The sequence below is a fragment of the Mauremys mutica genome, chromosome 5, assembly GCF_020497125.1.
Source record: "Mauremys mutica isolate MM-2020 ecotype Southern chromosome 5, ASM2049712v1, whole genome shotgun sequence".
Lineage (NCBI taxonomy): Eukaryota > Metazoa > Chordata > Testudines > Geoemydidae > Mauremys > Mauremys mutica.
The window spans coordinates 114,160,175-114,180,889 of NC_059076.1; the positions used below are offsets into that span (position 1 = coordinate 114,160,175).

General features: G+C 39.8%; 1 protein-coding gene across 1 annotated transcript in view; it reads right to left on the reverse strand.

Annotated features, from left to right (window-relative positions):
* Positions 1–253: 253 nt before the first annotated feature.
* The window catches only part of CC2D2A (coiled-coil and C2 domain containing 2A), a 152,696-nt gene continuing 132,234 nt past the window's right edge, over positions 254–20,715 (reverse strand). Inside the window, exons 30-37 of the mRNA XM_045019697.1 lie at positions 17,954–18,157; positions 16,008–16,097; positions 13,216–13,329; positions 10,831–10,965; positions 6,966–7,088; positions 4,978–5,036; positions 4,241–4,418; positions 254–1,779 (exon numbers count right to left, since the gene is read on the reverse strand). Coding sequence (XP_044875632.1) covers positions 1,591–1,779; positions 4,241–4,418; positions 4,978–5,036; positions 6,966–7,088; positions 10,831–10,965; positions 13,216–13,329; positions 16,008–16,097; positions 17,954–18,157 — 1,092 coding nt within the window. The 3' untranslated portion in view covers positions 254–1,590. The remainder of the gene's footprint in view (positions 1,780–4,240; positions 4,419–4,977; positions 5,037–6,965; positions 7,089–10,830; positions 10,966–13,215; positions 13,330–16,007; positions 16,098–17,953; positions 18,158–20,715) is intronic.

Genomic DNA, 20,715 nt, shown 5'->3' on the forward strand with positions numbered 1-20,715 from the left:
TCTCACTAATCCCTCTTTGTTTTACTGCTCCCCAGTCACTTACTGCAGAATGCTTTGTCCATGGAGTGCAGCTCATCCCACCTCTGCCACCAGTTGTCATGGAGCCAATGCTCTGGAACTACTCCATACGAAGCCAGTCAGGACTGTGGTGTAGCATGCCTCCTCTCTCTGACCATATTGTCACCAGGGCAAGAAGCTTACACAGCTTCGACCTTCCTGGGTCTGACCTCAGAGCATTCAGCATCCCCTTCCTCCCATGTGCTTCCCACAGCGTGTCTCGGGTGGGGCTCCTGGAGAAGCCAGAGGGCCCTGCACCCCAACTCCTGCAGTCAGCAATGACTCTCAGCCACCATGTAGAACAGAAGGTTTATTAGTTGACAGGAACACAGCATAGAACAGAGCTTGCTATCACAGAAATCAGTGACTTTTAGCCAAGTCCATCTTGGGAAGTCCTGAGCCAGACAGTCTGGACTCCTCCTCTTCCAGGTGGCCCAACTTCTAGTGAGCTGACCTCTGACACATCAGTTGCTCCTCCTCTTCCTCTTTGTCCTGCTTCCCAGGCAAAAAGGTGTCACCTGGTCGCAACCCCTCCCAGGTCTCAGGTTACAAAGGGCACTGCCATAGCTGGGCAGCCTCACCTGCCCTGAGGGCCTCAGCAAAAATCACACACCGAATTCCCACCACCAAAATATTGGTACAGTACACAGGAAAACTGAGGCACACACAATATTAGTATATGACAGTAAGACACATAGGGTGACCAGACAGCAAGTGTGAAAAATCAGGATGGGGTGGGGGGTAATCGGAGCCTATATAAGAAAAAGACCCCAAAATAGGGACTGTCCCTATAAAATCGGGACATCTGGTCACCCTAGACTCACATGAAACATCACAAGATGAATAAAACCCCACTTTGTCACAGTCTCTTGACTGAAGTAATTTCACTGGACAAGTATCAGAGGGGTAGCCGTGTTAGTCTGGATCTGTAAAAGCAGCAAAGAGTCCTGTGGCACCTTATAGACTAACAGATGTTTTGGAGCTGGACAGAGTTTCGGAACCATCAACATAGGATGCATACAGGTTGGTGTCAGCTGAAAGTGGGTAGGCAGAGTTCCTCCTTTAGGTGTTTTACCCAAGCCTGGATGGGAGGGAGGGGTGAAGCTATGTCTACAATTAACATTTTGGGGGGAAATCTCCCACCCTAACAGCAGCTCGGAAAGTACCAGTGCTGGGAGGCTTAGCGGGTATAGGCTGCCAGTGTCTACTGGCATTTCTACCCTCACAACTATGTACAAGCTGGAGAATGGCTCTGCTCCATACATAGTGTTTCATAGTATACAGAGGCAAAAGCCAGCATGCACATAATCTCTTATGTAGGGAAAAAGCCAAGGACTGAAAAGTGCCTCAGAATCTCTACAAAGGCAATATCCAGAATACTACTATGCTTTTTCATCTTCACTGTTAGGGGGTGTGAACAATACTCCAAACAATTCCCTTATGTACAATTGGAGGCAATGTTTTTTTACACCAAAGCGTTTCTCTGACAGGGAGTTGCTGTCTCATTGAGTGTCTTTATTCCAGTCTAAACTTTTATCTGTTACGAACAAGTGAAGCAATGTAAATCCACACAGAGAGAACATTTTTGGGATAAGCATGGACGTACACTGCTAGAGCAAATTCTGCATTTGAAACATCGATGGTATGGACTCCAGTACTATGCACAGCTTCTATTAAAGGTTTCACTTCAGAAAATGGCATATGAATAGGAAATCCAGAAACCTGAGGAATTTAAGGAAAAAAATCATTAGCGATAGTGAGAAATGACTGTTTCTCTCTCATTACTTGAGGTATAGAATCAGACTATAAAGAGCTTTACACCAGGTAGAGAACGTAAAAAAAGCTACAGCAATTATGGCTACTACCTGTAATTTCACAGTGGATGCAAGTTCAGCTCTTCTTTTAAGCGCACTTATTACTGGACTGAGGTGAGATTATTACATACTGAATAACCTGCCTACTTCACATTAAAATTAATGCCCCCTCTCCAACTTCAATGCACCGCTTCCTCAATGGATGTTTAATTCCTGTCAGCCCTTTGGCCCTACTCCAAGACCGGCCCACGGTCTCTCTACTGTGGCCACCCATCTGCACCTGCTGTCTTCTAGAGAACCAATCAGTTAGTGGTGATGGCTTGTCCCTGAGCCCTACTACTTTGCTGCTGCTGCCCCGCACTCCAGCTACAGCATCCCCAAACTGTACAACAACTGCAGGGTCAATTTCTAATTCAATATGCCACCTCAATAGCTGCCAACTGAATATGGTACAATATGATTGAAAGCAATAAAAGCAATAGTGCATATTGCAACCAACAGCCCCGCACTAACAGGAACCCTGAACCAGCACTGGTTATTCTCACAAACCTTTCAAATGAAATGATTTGTCAACTGGTTATCATGCATCTGAATTTACAAGATGTCGGTGCCAGATGATTTCTCCCCCCACAGCTGCTAGTGCAGAGTGCACGTGGGTACGGTAATCCTGAGCTGAGAGGGTGGGAATGCTGTCTCTGCAGCACTTGTACCCACTTGCTGGTATTGTACAGAAGTTCCTTTGTCAGAGCTCTCAGAGGTTGGAGCTTGGAGGGGTGCATGCTGGGGTAGAGTCACACCTAGACAAATTAGAGGATTGGGCCAAAAGAAATAGGATGAGGTTCAACAAGGACAAGTGCAGAGTCCTGCACTTAGGATAGAAGAATCCCATGCACTGCTACAGACAAGGGACCGAATGGCTGGGCAGCAGTTCTGCAGAAAAGGACGGTGGACGAAAAGCTGAATATGAGTCCACAGTGTGCCCTTGTTGCCAAGAAGGCTAATGGCATTTTGGGTTGTATAAGTAGGGGCATTTCCAGCAGATCGAGGGATGTGATCATTCCCCTCTATTCAGCACTGGTGAGGCCTCATTTGGAGTACTGTGTCCAGTTTTGGGCCCCACACTACAAGAAGGATGTGGATAAATTGGAGAGAGTCCAGCGAAGGGCAACAAAAATGATGAGGGGGCTGGAGCACATGACTTATGAGGAGAGGCTGAGGGAACTGGGATTGTTTAGCCTGCAGAAGAGAAGAATGAGGGGGGATTTGATAGCTGCTTTCAACTACCTGAAAGGGGGTTCCAAAGAGGATGGATCTAGACTGTTCTCAGTGGTAGAAGATGACAGAACAAGGAGTAATGGTCTCAAGTTGCAGAGGGGGAGGTTTAGGTTGGACATTAGGAAAAACTTTTTCACTAGTAGGGTGGTGAAGAACTGGAATGGGTTACCTAGGGAGGTGGTGGAATCTCCTTCCTTAGAGGTTTTTAAGGTCAGGCTTGACAAAGCCCTGGCTGGGATGATTTAGTTGGGTTTGGTCCTGCTTTGAGCAGGGGGTTGGACTAGATGACCTCCTGAGGTCCCTTCCAACCCTGAGATTCTATGATTCTACGATTCTGTCATTGTAACCGAGAAGCTGACAGTGCTGCAGTCAGCCATCTTGTATGTTCAGCCACTGCCATTTGAAAACCAAACATCACGTACCTACAAATAGTGTTTAGGACCCTGAGAGGCAAGACCATGCAGCTGCATGCTTGCAGTTCTGCTATCAAAATGGAAGGACGGTTTGGACAGCCAACTTTAGGTTTAGATGCCTCTGACATTTTATTATTGTTATGACGAGAAACGCTTTGCTAATAAGAATAATGAATTGTTATTGGCTGTTGTAGGAAAACTGTTAGCCTATTAGGGGCTATTATGAGTTATGTGCTTTGTTAAAAAAATTATCAAAAGTTTAGTGAGAAACTGCTTTGGAGCAGTCTGAGGAAGCTGTTTGGGCAAAATTCCCCATCAGCAAAACAAAACAAAGGGCCCCCCAAAGCCTGGCTAATAATCACTCAAAACCATTTCAAACTTGAATAAATATAAATTTTCCAGAGCAGTGGAAAGAATCTCAACTTCAGCTCTAGGAGAACAGAATTGCCTAAGTTCATTAGGGCTGGTTAGGTTGGTTGGGCTTTTTCGGCTGCCTTCTAAAGCATTTACTATTGGCTGGTCTTGTACCAAAGGCCTAGCACCATATGACAATTCTTTGGATACTAGGTGACTCTCTGTTAATTAAACATCAGGGATTTGATTTACTAATGTAATATTGGACTGTGAGGAACATCTACTAGTTTCATTACACAAGCTCTACATGGGCGTTCATTATAGTACCCTGTAATCTCCCAGCTGTTTTTGCAGTTCTGCCTGGTGGTCATCTTCTACAGCTTTTCCTTGGAACTGTTCCAGGAGAGGCAGGAAATGACGGAGCGTGGAGGTACAGTATCTGTTCCAACGAGTTAGATGCCTTGGCCTCCACTCCATAATCTTCTCTTTCAGTATCTTTTCGATCCTGCAGTAAAATATAGCTACTTGTTATAATTGCCTTACTGGTTGACTGTTCAAGGTGTGATTCTGGCTTCACAATTTTGGATGACTCACTCAGAAAACAGAACTCAACCTTATTTTTCTAGACACGCTACCCAGGTTGTAGAAAGCACTGGGGTAGTAAGTTCTCCACTGTTCCCAAGGCAGTTCAAAGATAAACACAACAGCAGTAATGCCACAGTGTTTTGATTTACAGGAAACCCTCCAAAAATCACATGGTGGAGGACTGATTTTTAAGATCTCCGTGTGGCACTTGAACTTTTAATTCTTATTCTTACAATACATAGATACAGTGAAGGGAGAGCCCACTCCTGGCTAAAGGGATCAAAAAGCCACTCTGAGCATGCTTGATGGAGTGCCCGAGAAGTAGTTACACTTTTCCAATTCCAGCTCCTTACACTCTAGACTGGATGAGAAAGGTCACTGAATGTTCCATTCTTTGGTGGTGAATCAGACTGTGGAGCTGCTGCTGCTGCTCACAGTGTTTAGTGGAGTTACAGAGACATTTATAGAGGCAAAGTTACCTGCCCTGCAGTTCTAATGCAGCAGCCTTGTCTATATGCTGGTAAATTAATTCTTCAGGCTAATAAAAAAAAAGAATTGATTAAACATCACTTGGAATATAAGACTTCTTGTTATCAAAGATGAAAACACAGGACCACATTCTCCTCTCATGTGGGTTCACACCAGTTATTCCTGATTAACAAGGGCGTGAATGAGATCAAAATTAGGCCCATAGTGTTTCACAATGTACTACATGACGACAGAAAAATGAATTACTGAAAAACAACATTTGGAAGTTAGAATTTTGTACACAACGTTATTCTGTCCCTTCTGACAGTAGGTGTCAACCATGGATGTTTGTATGCTTGATTAGATAAAGAGTGCGCGCTTGGGGTCGGACGTGGCCTGTTCACATTTTAAAGACAAATTTGGCATTTTCCTTAGATTTCAGAGGCTATATTATTTGGATTTCACTTGCGACTCAGCTAACAGAAAAATATCACAAATCATATTTGGCTTCACACCTTATGTGGGTGTTTTCAGGACAAGAGAGATTCATCCATTCTGAATGAAACTAGATCAGTTATAAAATACTGTCACTTGATATATTGTCCTGTAGACTCCTGAGGGAATTCTGCACCAAAATATAAAATATTGTGCACAGAATTTTTAAAAATTCTGCATATTTTGTGTGTCAATATATAAATGCGGAGGCTCCAGCATGCCAGTAGGGAGCACAAGCCACTGGCTGCAGAGCGGTGGGAGAGCACCAGCCATCCTCCCCTGGACATGGACTCAGTGGTGAGGCTGCACCTGACCATGACACGGTGCAAGGGCCAGGCCTGCCCCAGAAACAACCTGGGGTCCTGCTCCTCTGGGCCAGTTGCACCAACATAGCAAGCAAGAGAGACAAAGTCTCACAGGCATCCCCAGCCCTGGTCCCCACTCAGGTGTGGGGTGAGAGGGTTCAGTGTGGGGCAATTTGGGTGCGGGGAAGATCTGGATGTGCAGGCTTGTTGGGTGGGGGGGTTCCAGGTGCAGGGAGAATGGGACTCTTTAGGGGGGCCCAACGGGGGGAGAGTCTGAGTGCGGAGGGAGTCAGTGGGGGGTGGGTCTGGGTGCTGGGGGAGTGGTGGGGTGGGGGTCTGGGTGAAGCTGGTTGGGGTTCAGTGGGATGGGCAAGTGCTGGGGAGCTCATTATGGTGGGGGTTCAAGTGTGGGGGGATGATTGGGGGATGGTCTGGGCGCCAGGGTGGGGGTCCAGCTGTAGGGGGTGAGGCTTAGCAGAATGGGTGCAGGGGGCTCGGTGACAGGGTTCTGGGTTCACCAGGGGGTCTGGGTATGGGGGAATCCAGCTGCATGGGAGTTGGACTCCCCATACAGTGACCCCTCCCCGCCATGGCTGAGGAGCAATGGGGGCACCAAGCTGGGTGTGTGTGTGCAGGTTTCTGGGAGTGGGTCTGATTCTGCTCCAGTTCTGGCTGTTCCTTGCATCCTCCTCTGCCCCAATCCAGCTGGCACTAGCAGCTAAGCCTGGCACAGGGTAAGTGCCACAGGCCAGGGTGTCCCCATCCCACAGTGATTTACCTCTATGGCAGCTGCTCCAGGTGCCCGAAACTACGCACCCACATTGCTGGGGACGGGCACATGACCACTTTTGCAGTTTCTCTTTGTTTCCCTGTCAGGAGTCATTTTTGTGCAAGGAAGCAAAGAAATCTGCAGGGGACATGAATTCTATGTGTGCAAAATGGCCCAAAATTCACCCAGGAGTAAGTCTGTAAAGACCTAATTCTTACAGAGGTGTAGTTGGCCTGCTGAACTAACATAACAATAATAATAACAATGATAACAATAAGTAGTTTACCCTTATTAGATAAAGACTTACACTCTAAATGAGAGAAAAACTGCATATAGTGAATGAAGATTTCATGTCACACCTTCCATCCCTTAAAATATTCTAGTAATTGTTTTAAACTACAAAATGAATCTTAAGTAGGTACAATAATACCTGAACACTGGAGAGACCGGGGTATGGTAAGCTTTGTGAAAAGAAAGATTTCCATAATTTGGGTTTGCTGATGTCAAAATTTATCCTTACTGGGGAATCATATTGTTGGATATTAAACCAGATCTAAAAGAGAAGAACCTGGTTAACAGCAACAGCAATACAATATGTATCACATCTTTTCAATGCAAAGGTAAAACACAGGTCATCGCTATATTCCAGAGCTACAGTAGGAGTTACCCATATAAATTCACATAAAACAAGAGCCTTTCTGTATATTCAATCTCACCTCAAGTCTCTTTATAAAGAATCTGATATGTTAATGTACTGCATGTAACTGCAATCTATTACAGCTGATTAAGGCTGCACAGTTAACAAAAATCACAAATGTTTAACATGAAATACATGGCTTTCAATGCAAGATGTAACTATCAGAAAGGTATCATTGGGATGCCTTTTCATTATGATATAAATGATTTAGAACCTTAAATTTTCTCATTCACCCTTTGTTTTTAAATTTTAAAAGGTTAAAAATGAAGAGACCATATGATATAATACACAAAACTTCAAACAGCTGACTTTTCTGATACATTTTCCAGATATTCTTATACAAGTTTGTTATGTTTTGGACTGTCTGCATGTGTGTGTTTTAGATTTTGCACTTTAATGATGTTTTAAGTATCATGTGCAGAAGCAATATTATAGGGACTTTTTAAACCTAGGAACATATGAATTGCCAGACTGAATCAGATCAGTATTTCATCTAATCCAGTATCTGCTCTCCATCATGTCCAACACTAGACACGTCAGTGTAGGTGCAAGAAGCCCTATAATGGAAAATTGCAGAATAATCTGTCTATAAATGAAGCCCATCGCTTAGTGTCTGGCTTATATCCCTGGGTTTTTTAAGCAGGAAGATTTATATAATTTTTTTATCATAGCTACTATAGCTGTGGGTGTTGATTCAGAAAAGATTATCCAGTCTTAGCCTCAGTGATATACTGTAGCAATATATTCCACAAGTTAATTATATGCTGTATAAAACAACTATTTCCTTTTAACAGTTTTAAATTTGTTCCTTTTCAATTTCATTGACCATCCCCGTGTTTTTATATTATCAGAAAAGGTAAATGAGCATCTGCTACTAGTTAGACTATCCATTTATATAATGGCATTTTATTTTTCAATATAATTTTCTATCGCAATCCTTATCTATCCTAGTATTTTATTTGTTGTTTGACCATTGTTGCACATTGAGCAGAGGTTCTCACTGAGCTGTTCATGACAAAGCCCAACACCATGTAGGAACAGTTCCAGTTATTCCTTCCAGTGTGCATTACCTTAAATTTGTCAACACTGAATTTAATCTGCCAAGGTGCTGCACAATCACCTCCCTATGTTAGGTCTTTCTGAAGTTCCTCAGTTTTCACTAGTCTCGACTAACCTAAATCATTCTGTGTAGGGCTGTCAAGTGATTAAAAAAGTTAATTGTGTTTAATCACGCGATTAATTGCACTGTTAATAACAGAATACCATTTATTTAAATATTTTTGGATGTTTTCTACATTTTCAAATATATTGATTTCAATTACAACACAGAATACAAAGTGTACAGTGCTCACCTTATATTTATTTTTGATTACAAGTATTTGCACTGTAAAAAAATAAAAAAATAATATTTTTCAATTCACCTAATACAAGTACTGTAGTTCAATCCCTTTATCATGAAAGTTGAACTTACAAATGTAGAATTATGTACAAAAAATAGCTGCATTCAAAAATAAAACAATGTAAAATTTTAGACCCTGCAAGTCCACTCAGTCCTACTTCTTATTCAGTCAATCGCTCAGACACACAAATTTGTTTACTTTTTCAGGAGATAATGCTTCCTGCTTCTTGTTTACAATGTCACCTGAAGGTGAGAATAGGCATTCTCATGGCACTGTTGTAGCCGGCATTGCAAGATATTTACGTGCCAAATGCGCTAAAGATTCATATGTCCCTACATGCTTCAACCACCATTCCAGGGGACACATATCCATGCTGATGACAGGTTCTGCTTGATAATAATTCAAAGCAGTTGACGCATGTTCATTTTCATCATCTGAGTCAGATGCCACTAGCAGAAGTTTGTTTTTCTTTTTTGGTGGTTTGGATTCTGTAGTTTCTGCATCGAGTGTTGCTTTTTTAAGACTTCTGAAAGCACGCTCCACACCTCTCAGATTTTGGAAGGCACTTCAGATTCTTAAACCTTGGGTCGAGTGCTGTAGCTATCTTTAGAAATCTCACATTGGTACCTTCTTTGCCTTTTGTTAAATCTGCAGTGAAAATGTTCTTAAAATGAACAACATGTGCTGGGTGATCATCCGAGACTACTATAACATGAAATATATGGCAGAATGTGGGTAAAACAGAGCAGGGGACATACAGTTCTCTCCCAAAGAGTTCAGTCACAAATTTTATTAAAGCACTATTTTTTTAATGAGCGTCATCAGCATGGAAGCATGTCCTCTGGAATGGTGGCCGAAGCATGAAGGGGCATACGAATGTTTAGCATAATTGGCATATAAATACCTTGCAATGCCAGCTACAAAAGTGCCATGCAAATGCCTCTTCTCACTTTCTGATGACGTTGTAAATATGAAGAGGGCAGCATTATCGCCTGTAAATGTAAACAAATTTGTTTGTCTTAGCGATTGGCTGAACAAGAATTAGAACTGAGTGGACTTGTAGGCTCTGAAGTTTTACAATGTTTTGTTTTTGAGTGCAGTTATGTAACAAAAAAAATCTATATTTGTAAGTTGCACTTTCACGACAAAGAGATTGCACTACAGTACTTGTATGAGGTGAATTGAAAAAATACTATTTCTTTTGTTTATCATTTTTACAGTGCAAATATTTATAATAAAATATAATATACACTTTGATTTCAATTACAGAATACAATATATATGAAAATGTAGAAAAACATCCAAAATATTTAATAACATTTCTATTGGTATTCTATTAACAGTGTGATTAATTTTTTTAATTAAATCCAAATGATTTTTTTTAGTTAATCGTGTGAGTTAACCATGATTAATCGACAGCCCTAATTTTATGTCATCTGCCAATTTTGCCACCTCACTGTTCACACTGTAAAAAAATCAATAACTATATTAAACATTATTCCTATATGGAACCATGGGGGCCCACTGTTAACTTTTTGCAATGGTGAAAATTGACAAATTCTACTCTTTGTCCATGTCTCAGCCAATTTCCAATTTATCACACTACTTATCTTTCACCTCATGACTAGTCTTCTCAAAAGCCTCTCATGACGGACTTTGTCAAAAGCTTTCTGAAAGTCCTCCAAATAAATTGTTATTCTGTTCTCTGTTATCCATTATTTTGTTAACATATTTGAAAATTGAGTAGTTTACAAGTCACACTTTCGCTTCGCAGAGCATGCTGATTTGCCTCTACCACATGCTGCTCTTCCTGCTGTTTGTCACAAAGTTAAGCAAATACATTAAGCAAGAGTAGGTAAATTAAATCCTACAATGCACAGTTTTTAGTTGGTTGGTTTTTTTTGCTTGTGTATGCTATATTTATATAAGTATTTTATAATTTACAATCTGTTTAAACTATAGTAAAAATCTGTTTTATACAACAGTTAAAGCAGAACTTTTTAAGTTGCTGGAAACATAATTCAAGAATGGCATAAATCACTATTTGATAACATGACCCACTAATATAAAGTGTATTGGCACTGATACAGGAACTCCTGATGCACTAGGAAACAAGAGGTTAAGGGAGAGGATGACAAAGGTAAGCACCATTTTCTGTGAGTGCAAGAGGGTGTGAGAGAGAAGATGGAAACACTTACATTATCGAAGCTAATCAAACAGCCCACACTTTGCAATGGACAGAAAGTATCAAACTGTCCATAACAACGTCCACTACTGGGATTCCAAATCACATACTGATTTTGCTCCCAAGTTAATACATATGCAGTTGTCCCCTAGGAAGAAAAAGATTGAAAAACATTTTTTAAAAGTTCTGCTAAGATAATATGTAATGTATTGTATTTTATTTGAAAGGCCAGTACCACTTTATTATTGAAGCCACAGACAAATTGCGCAATTGAACTATTTTTCTCTAGCTGGTTGGAGTAGTTTTCTTCAAACAGCCAACTCATCCAATTCAACCGCCATAACCAATGTTCAAATAACTCTAAACCGCTAAAGTGGTGTGCAGTTTTCCTTTGGCTTAAATCAGGATTGCACAAATACGCCTTCCACCCCAGCACTTTAAAAACTAAAATAAAGACGACACTTTCCTCTACATTTTCAAGTAAATGTAGTGCTGATTAAAGTTGTCATATTGAGAGCATAACAAACTGAAGTTCTCTGTTTAGCCACAGAACAATCATGGCATACTCCACACTGCCCAGTCAGTGGGCCTGATCCTTGTGCTGGATGTCTGAGACTGAGAAACTAGTTAAGTCTCCACATTCACTCAAATTCCTAGCCTCCTTGCTGAGACTGTCAGCAGGAGTTTTATTAATTCCCTAGGAACTGGTCTGAGACCAACCAACTGATGCCACATAGGGTACTAATCAGCTTTCAAAGGAGTAATGTTTTTTTGGTAAGTACCAATTTGGGCCCGATTTGAATGAGTCTTACACAAATACACAAAGAAGTGCAGAGCTGAGGCTCAAACAAAGCTTTATAGCACGTGTACTCCAGCATATAAAGTCACCAACTTTTAGGGGAACCCTACAATACCCTGGGCACAACACGGTAAATGATCAGGGAAGTTTTGGTATTAAATTTTAACTAAGAGACTCTGCTCATAGTCTCTGTTACAGAGGCAGCTTCAAGTAAGGATCAGTAAGCATCTTTTTATAAGTTATTTGAAAATAATGTTTCTCCATTACGTAAAAAGTAGGTCTGTATGAAAGACTAATTAGCAGGGCAGCTGTGCTGCATATTGCATGATGCACATTTGGCAGCCCCATAGCTTCCCAGAGCCCTGCTGGAATTGCATGCATTCCAGCAGAGCTAAAGGGGCTTCTCTGCAATAACTCTACAGCCCCACCAAGCACTACTGGGTGGCCTCTTTACGTTCTCTTTTACTACTCCCTGCTTCTGCTGGATCCCAGCCAGATTAACAGTCAGCAAGAACGGGGAAGTGCTAACAGCATCAACAAGACAAAGAGCAAGGCAAGGCAGGACGAAGGCACTTGCCTTACCAATACCAGGCATCCCTCTGCTTTGCCACAAACCCCCATCCCCTGGCATGCACTCATATCCATAGACAGCTGCCCCAGATACCCCTCTCCTTTACCTTTCCAGCACCCACCTCTCTCTCACACACAGAGCTGCCTTAAATATCTCTTTTGCTTATCCCAACAGCAATCCTTCATACACAGCTAGTTGCCCCACCTTCCTGATGACCCATGTACCCTACCTGGACTTTCTGGGTTTCAGCCCTTTCCCTGGTAACATGGGCTGAATGTCCTGTTGGGGCTGTCATCATCAAGTTTTGACAAGATGAATTGGATTCTGAGTACTAGAATCTCTTCCTAATACTGCTATACTTGAGAACAAACTAAAGGAGTGAAATTCTGGGAATGGATTTCCCCAAACTCAGTTTTGTAGCTCTGCTTATGTTGAGGACCCATGTTCTATGCTAATCAGTCTGAGGGGAGAATGCCTGTAATCTTCCTTCAGACCCTCTAGGACAGTTATAGACAGTTTGGCCATTGGCCTTGAAACCCGGTAGTAGTGCTGGTTGCTTAGAAATCCGAGCACTTCAGTGGGACAAACATGACCCATGCTGCAGAAGGAATTTAACTGCTTTAAGAATTAGAGGCCCTGAATCTCCAGTGTCTTTTACCTGGTGGAGACATTTATACCTGTGCAAAGTGACTTCCAAGAGGATTTACAGGTGGACAACAATGGTGAATAAGGACAATGGAGAATAGTTCCCACTACTCACACACGGAAGTATGGATCCAGGAGTGGGGCTCTATACGTTTTATACTTAACTAATGGAAAAATAAGATCGTAGAATGCTTGATACCAGAACAGGGTTCCAGTGGCACCAATTTTTAAACCCACACCATCATTACTTTAAAATCATTTCTGCAAAAGAAAATTCAATCAATTTCTTGGAACATAATCATTTTTTACTTGTTTATTCTCTATTTATGTAAGCTTTTGGATATTATATTCACATTCAAATCAAACAAAACCTACTATCTTACCTCAGGAATAGCATTTCCAATTATCAGCCAGGCTTTTTTGCCCATAGCAAGAAAGTAATTACATAAAAGCACAGCATGCTCCTCCTCATCACCAGCCAGAAGATCAAGAAATTGCTGATTGAGAAACAAACAAATTTTACTATTTACAAATAAATTGGGATATAGTTAATAATTCTGTTCCTAACTGAAACATTTAAGAATCTTTCCTAATACACTGCAGCCAAAATTCTCCACTCAGATCACCATTGTTTCATATGCAGAATAAGTGAAGAATATGCAGTGGAGATCTGCAGAGTAGATTAGAGAATTTAACCATCAGAGTCAAATTCTGTCTACTGAGTCACATTGCAGATTTCTAGAAAATGTTTTGAGATGCTATCAATATACTGCATGGCTAACCTATGATCCACAGGAATTCGATCACCCTCCAGATCCATGTATGTCTGCTTGTGATGGTGAATGCCCAATGGAAGTAAAGTTTGGTTTAAAAAAAAAAAGGGTATTTGTATAAAAAACCCTGAGTCCTCTGTTATAATCTAATAAGCATATTGAACGTAAATTATTCTGGCCTTGAGGCTTGCAGTTCCTCAGATGTGTAGCCCGTAGGGAATGGTCTATGTGCATCTGTTAGCTAAATTCATACACAGACAGCATGCAACGATAATGCGAACATAACACATTTCCTGGAGAATTCTGAGTCCATAAATCAATGAATGATTTAGAATGAGCAAGCCATTTTCAACTGTGACAGACCTAATCTTCCTCCAGTAATTTTCATGTTATTTCAAGGAAAACTGACCTTTGCTTTATACCACAATGTGAAAGTTTGAAATGTGTGTGTGTGTGTATATATATATGTATTATAACTATAGTTGAGCACTACTCAAGTGTGAACTATAATTAAAAAATAATTTTAATGACAAGCTGGCATTGGAACATTTTACATTTCAAAGTTGCCATGTACCTTCAGAAAGTCTACTTCAGGGGTGGCCAACCTGTGGCTCCGGAGCCACATGCGGCTCTTCAGAAGTTAATATGTGGCTCCTTATATAGGCACCGACTCCGGGGCTGGCGCTACAGGTGCCAAATTTCCAGTGTGTGTGTGGGGGTGCTCACTGCTCAACCCCTGGCTCTGCCACAGGCCCTGCCCCCACTCCACCCCTTCCTGCCCCCTTCCCCTGAGCCTGTCGTGCCCTCGCTCCTCCCCTCTTCCCCCCGGAACCTCCTGCATGCCGCGAAACAGTTGATCAGGAGGTGCAGGGAGGGAGGGGGAGACGCTGATCGGTGGGGCTGCCAGTGGGTGGGAGGTGCTAAGAGTTGGGGTGGGGAAGCTGATGGGGGGGCTGCTGATGTATTACTGTGGAGTTCTTTGGCAATGTACATTGGTAAATTCTGGCTCCTTCTAAGGCTCAGGTTGGCCACCCCTGGTCTACATCATGAGGTTCAGCAAAATACATATATTTTACTCAGTTCTTCCAAAAACAGTGTTAAGTATCCCAACATGGCAAAAGAATTAATCTCTAACTCGTGGGCTTCATAAGAATGTTGGCTATTAAGTTTAGGACTGAATTGGAAGGAGGGCAGTGTGGAAAACCAGACAGTAGTCAGATAAAATGAGTACTACACTAAATCAAATGGTAAACTACAAAATGGGGAATAACTAGCTAGGTAGTAGTATGGCTGAAAAGGATCTGGGGGTTATGGTGAATCAGAAATTGAATATGAGCCAAGAACGTGATGCAGTTGCAAAAGAGGCTAATATCATTCTGGGGATATATTAACACAAGTGTTGTATGTAAGACATGGGAGGTAATTGTCCTGCTCTACTTGGCACTGGTGAGGCCCCAGCTTTGGGCGCCACACTTTAAGAAAGATGTGGATAAACTGGAGAGAGTTCAGAAGAGGGCTACAAAAATGATTAGAATACCTGACCTATGAGGAAAGGTTAAAAAAACTGGGTATGTTTAGTCTTGAAAAAAGAAGACTGAGGGGAATGGACCTGATAAGTCTTCAAATATGTTAAGGGGCTGTTATAAACAGAATGGTCATCAATTATTCTTCATGTCTACTGAAGGTAGACTTAATCTGCAGCACGCAAAATCTAGGTTAGATATTAGGAAAAATCTTTCTACCTGTAAGTATAGGTAAGTACTGGAATACACTTCCAAGAGAGGTTGTGGAATCCCTATCACTGTCTAACCTATTCTTTAAAACCTACAAAAAGCTATCCTGGAGATCAAGGTATACTTGGTCCTGCCTACTGTAAAATATTGATTAGGTAAAATTGAAATTGTCTCACAAAACCTTAAGAAAAGTTAATATTTGTAATTCTGCCATTGTTTTCTCTCCTAACAAAGTATGAGAGGCTGGTTGAATATGAGAGTGCAGCTGACATTACAGGTGGTGCCCTTTTCCACACTAAGAAGAATTATGATGGTCCAGCTGAGTTAAGTGGAGAAAATACTGGACTTTATCATGTTTTCCCACCCCCAACTGTGATATTTTCTTTCCTTAATTTCAGTGGGCACTTTTTAATTCCTCCTGAATGCAGAAATGGGAACTGCTTATGGTGTTCTTAGGTCCAATAGTTTACAGCCTACCAAGGTAAGAAACATTTTGGCTGATCTGTACAAATTATTTCAGGACAAGTGATTTTTTAAAACACTTTCTTCGATCTTGGACAAAGAATCATTTCATTCGCTGAAACCATTGACAATATTGAAAATGTAAATAACTAGAAAGAAAAATAACTCTCAACAGAAGAGGAACAAGAAATTCTGGCCTTTACTTACATCTGATGTACTCCATAAGTCACAGATTCCAGCAAATGACACACTATCTGGCAAGAAAGGAATCAAAGAAACATATCGAGCCACCAACTCCTACAAACAAAAATAAAGAAAAGAGCATAGTCACATTCTCATTTACTATGTGGGATGAGAAAGGTATTATTTTTATTAGTCCTAACTAGATTTGAAACTTACTGCTTCTCCCACTCAAGTCAAGGGTAAAATACCCATTGACTTCACTTCAGCAGGAACAGGTCCCTTTTTGGGACTTTTGTAAAGGCCTGAGCTGACTTTTTTTGACTGGGAGTCAGATCAGAACGAACCATAAACCATATGCACAAATTTTTGTTTCTTTAAAGTAAAATGTACATTTAAGTTTATCTAATAATTTTTTTGATAAGCTACTGAACATTTATTTCTAATATTTATAGATAATTAGATATACTGACAAATTAATTATTCTGAGGCATGAGCTATATTTACAATTACATAGAGATCTAATAGCTGTTTTTTATTTTGCTGTTACATTCCTCTTTTGCCATTCGTATGAATGGTTGCTGTTACATACTCATTCACCAATTCAAGGTTTCTAATACTGAGAACAACAATTTTGAAAATTGTTCTCCCAAGTTCCACTATTAGACCATGTCTAAGCTTTGGATGAGATTCAAGTCTTAGGCCATGTCCACAATAGGAAATCAGTGTTTTTAACACATGTGAAAAGTACATCTTTTTCCTAGGGAAGAAAAAGCCTTAAGATGCATGATATATATTGCCACAGAGCTCAAAAAAATTAAGCAGCAAGGCATTTGGCTCACTTTCATGATTAACAGAAAATGCAAAGTTCGTGGAAAGCTCTAATTTAATTCAGGATATATCTGTCCTTGTTATTTTAAGGCTTTTAACACTGTTTTAACTCAAATTTTTTTAACTGAAATATATTTGGTACCACCCCAAATCCTACACTGATTTCAAGATCGATTTAAAAGTAAAGTGATAGTTTTTACTCTGAATTATCTTGTTTTGAACAGTATGGCTTATAACATGCCTTGAAACATAGGGTTTGATATAACCATTCCATTATTATGTCTTGTTTATATCTCTAATATAGGACTGCTACAGACTTTTAAAAAGTCTGTATATTAAATATAATTGGGCACCTGGGATTAAGAAAATTTGAAATATACAGATTATGGAAAGGTTAAAAACTCAAGAGATGAAAGCTTCACCTTTAGTTTGCAAATTGGCAACCGTTTTTTGTTTATGCTGAAAATGATCTGAGAACTCTCAGACCTTCCCTTAGGCCACAATCAAGCAATGACTTCCATACGACATTCTTAATGTTATGCACATGTTTAATGACTATGCCAAATCAGCACCTTACACCAACGGTAGGTTTATATTTCTGTTACCTATTTCCCCCTTTTGACAATATTTGTTTAATTTTTTCATCCATGCCCCTGCTGCCTGCTATGACTTAGTTTCCTATTCATTGCAGAATTGCCATTGTTTAACTGCACATCCTAATTCACCTGAGCTATATACCTAATATTTGTATTACAACTTTCTTACACAGTATGTTTGTTAAAGGTGGTGCTTTATTGGTCTCTCTTTATTTGTTTCTCTTCCATGTTCTTTTGTTCTTTGTCTTTTAAACATATTTAATTCTTATAGTACTTATTTACAGGCAAATTTACATCTGCCAGATTCTGAAATACCGTAGGTTTTTATTTTGTCCTTTTCTAACGGATGTTGTTCAGCATGTTATCATTCATTGACTTTGTACCATGAATATTTAGTATTTCTTTACTTTGTATCCATAGATTTCCTCCCTTGCAATCTAAGTTTTTGTACAAACATAAAAAATAACATGCACACATACGCGCAGACACAGAGTCTTAAGTTTATGTCTTGTGAATTGAATTGTCTTTTCTAAATAAAATACTTACTGCTGTTGCCTGAGAATTATTAGGATGACCACTAAGGAGATCCTGTGGTGGGTTCAGAGGTTTGATATATCTGGTAATAAAAACCGTTTTCCCATTTATGTCAACTACAGTTGTCAGGCATTGGCGGCTTGGAAACTTCAATGCACATTCAGCCTGATACTTCTCTGCTGCTTGGAGCAACTTCTCATCTTCTTGGGTATCAAACTTCAAAAGATAGTACAACTTTTATAAAAATACAGTTTAGAGCATAATTTGGATGTAATTCTCCACTACCTTGTAACCTGTGCAGTTATTTTACACCTACAAAAAGTGAATGCAAAGTGGATGTAAAATTCTGGTCTGATATCATTTCAAAAACTTACCATTCTCTTTACACAGGTGTAAATTTAGTTGTAAGGTAGTGGAGAATCAGCCTTTTTGTATTTACATTTATATATGCACTCCCACATACGCACACACACATATATGTTGTACATAATAAGCATGATTGTACAGTCTTTACTCAGGTATTGAAAGTTCTGTGAAAGTTTTGCCTTAGTAAGGACTGTTGGAATGGACACATATCACCCAGTCATTCAACAGTGCATAACTATGATCAGACACTTCAAGGAACTGAGTCTTATTTATATTCACAAAACAATAACTACATTAATACAACAATCAGGGTAAGTTCTCAAAATGTCTGTCAGGTTTATGATGCACAACTCCCACTGACATTAATGGGAGTTACATGGCTAAACCACTGTGCAGTGCTGAAAAATGATACAAAAAATGGAGTAAGACATATTTATAAAAGCAAGTTATCCTTCTAGTTCAGGTTTGCCTAGCAGTTAAAGATCTTAGGTGTGGTTTTCAAAAGCCCAAATTGAAAGTCAATGGAACATGTGCTTTTAAGTCACTTAGGTATTTTTAAAAAATTCTACCCTTCATCTATAAATGAATATTGTTGATTTTGTAGGTTTGTCCTAGGTACATACAATTTTATGGTTATTTTCTGATTTTTTTTTAACTAAGGCCACTTTAAACCACTCTGGTAGCGTAAAGGACCTTAAAGTGTGTATAAATATTTTATATTTTTTTAAGGCACCTGAATGTTCCTGAGTATTCAGGCCTTTAACTCAAAATAATGCATGGTTTTAAAACAACCCCTTCATTGTGTTATCCTGTTCCCCAAGCCTCCCTGAGTTGGGATTGCCATGCACTGCTCAGTAACAAGCTATCCAAGCCAATAAGGAAGTCACCTCTCATGATGATCCTTCTCACCCAAAAATGGTGACCACAATATGGAGTTTGTGTAGTGATGCTTATAGTTTCAATTTTTAAATATAAAATAGTAATTTCTTGCAAAATATTAATTATATGATACCACCAATCTAAGATACTATGTCAGCATAAAAGAGTTTGCATGCTACATATAGTACATATATGCTCAAACACAGATGAAGAACTGCTGCCATTAAAGGTAATGGAAAAAGTTGCAGAGCAAGGACAAAATGAATCCTAACCAGTAAACAGCAATATCTGTTGATTAATTTAAAAATCACATATGTTGTACCTTCTTAAGCATTTCATTCATCTATAGAGAGATTTAGGAAGGCCAAAAAGAAAGAAAAAGATAATAAATAAAAGAGGGAAAAATGTATTAAAAATCAAATTGATAAGCTTAAAGCAATCTACAGACATTTCAAGCTACTTAGCTACAGCAGGAAAGCACAAAAACATTAACAAAAGAGGGGAAATATTCAAGTTTTTTTTCATTTTATACTGGAAATTTCTATATTAAACATATGGGGATTGTTTACAGCCCAATTTATGTACCCAAGATGCAGCTTTTAAATAGCCACTGCTGAAAGAGTAAGAAAGGGAAAAATCCATACCACTTTTGTAGTGAAGCAGATTTCTCTCTTACACACTGTTTTAGGTTTAATTTCCATAAATGAATTTAGTGTTCATGAGAAAAGTGCTGGCAACTGAGTCCTGGAGACTGATGTCCCCAACTGATCCACAAAAAATGGGACCAGCACAGGGAATTCTAGTCAAGTTTTCCCACACTACCCCATGAATGAGTCTCAACTATGACCTGGAGGGACTTCCAAGGACTACTTTAGACCTGACCCTTCAATCCTTGTTCTAAGTTTGACAATTATGCTGGTGATATGTGATGTGGATACCTGTTCACAAGGAACTGGACTCCACGCAATTCATATAGATCACCAAACAGCCACTGGCAATACCCCTCCCCACCCCTGTGCTGAACTGAGCTGATAACCTCTAGGGCAGGACCCTCTAGTCACTGAAATCAATGAGCACTGGATCAGGCCCTGCATCCCATTTGCAATACTTTGAGCTATGTAGCTCTCCTACATACACATGCTGTATATTAAACATTTGAAACGTGCAGAAATTACACTACATTTAGGGGAGTCACTTTCAATACAAAATGCAATTGTGGTTGTTCTTCTAGTTGGTCAAGAAAGTCAGAAGACAAGCACATGAAAATGTATGAAGTTGGCATCCTCTGTTGTACTCAAAATTTAACAACAAAATGTGCACTGCATGCTATAGAATAATCTGCTATTTAATTTGTTCCTTTCCTTATGAGCCTCTTCCAACATTGTAGATTATTTTATTGTTTTCCATTTACTATCCCACTCTTTAAAAATTGGATTATATGCAACCATACAGAATGTTTGTTAAAGTAATAATCTAGTTTGAATCAGTCTAAGTTAAATAACATTATAAATAGAAAAGCTTTTGTTTAC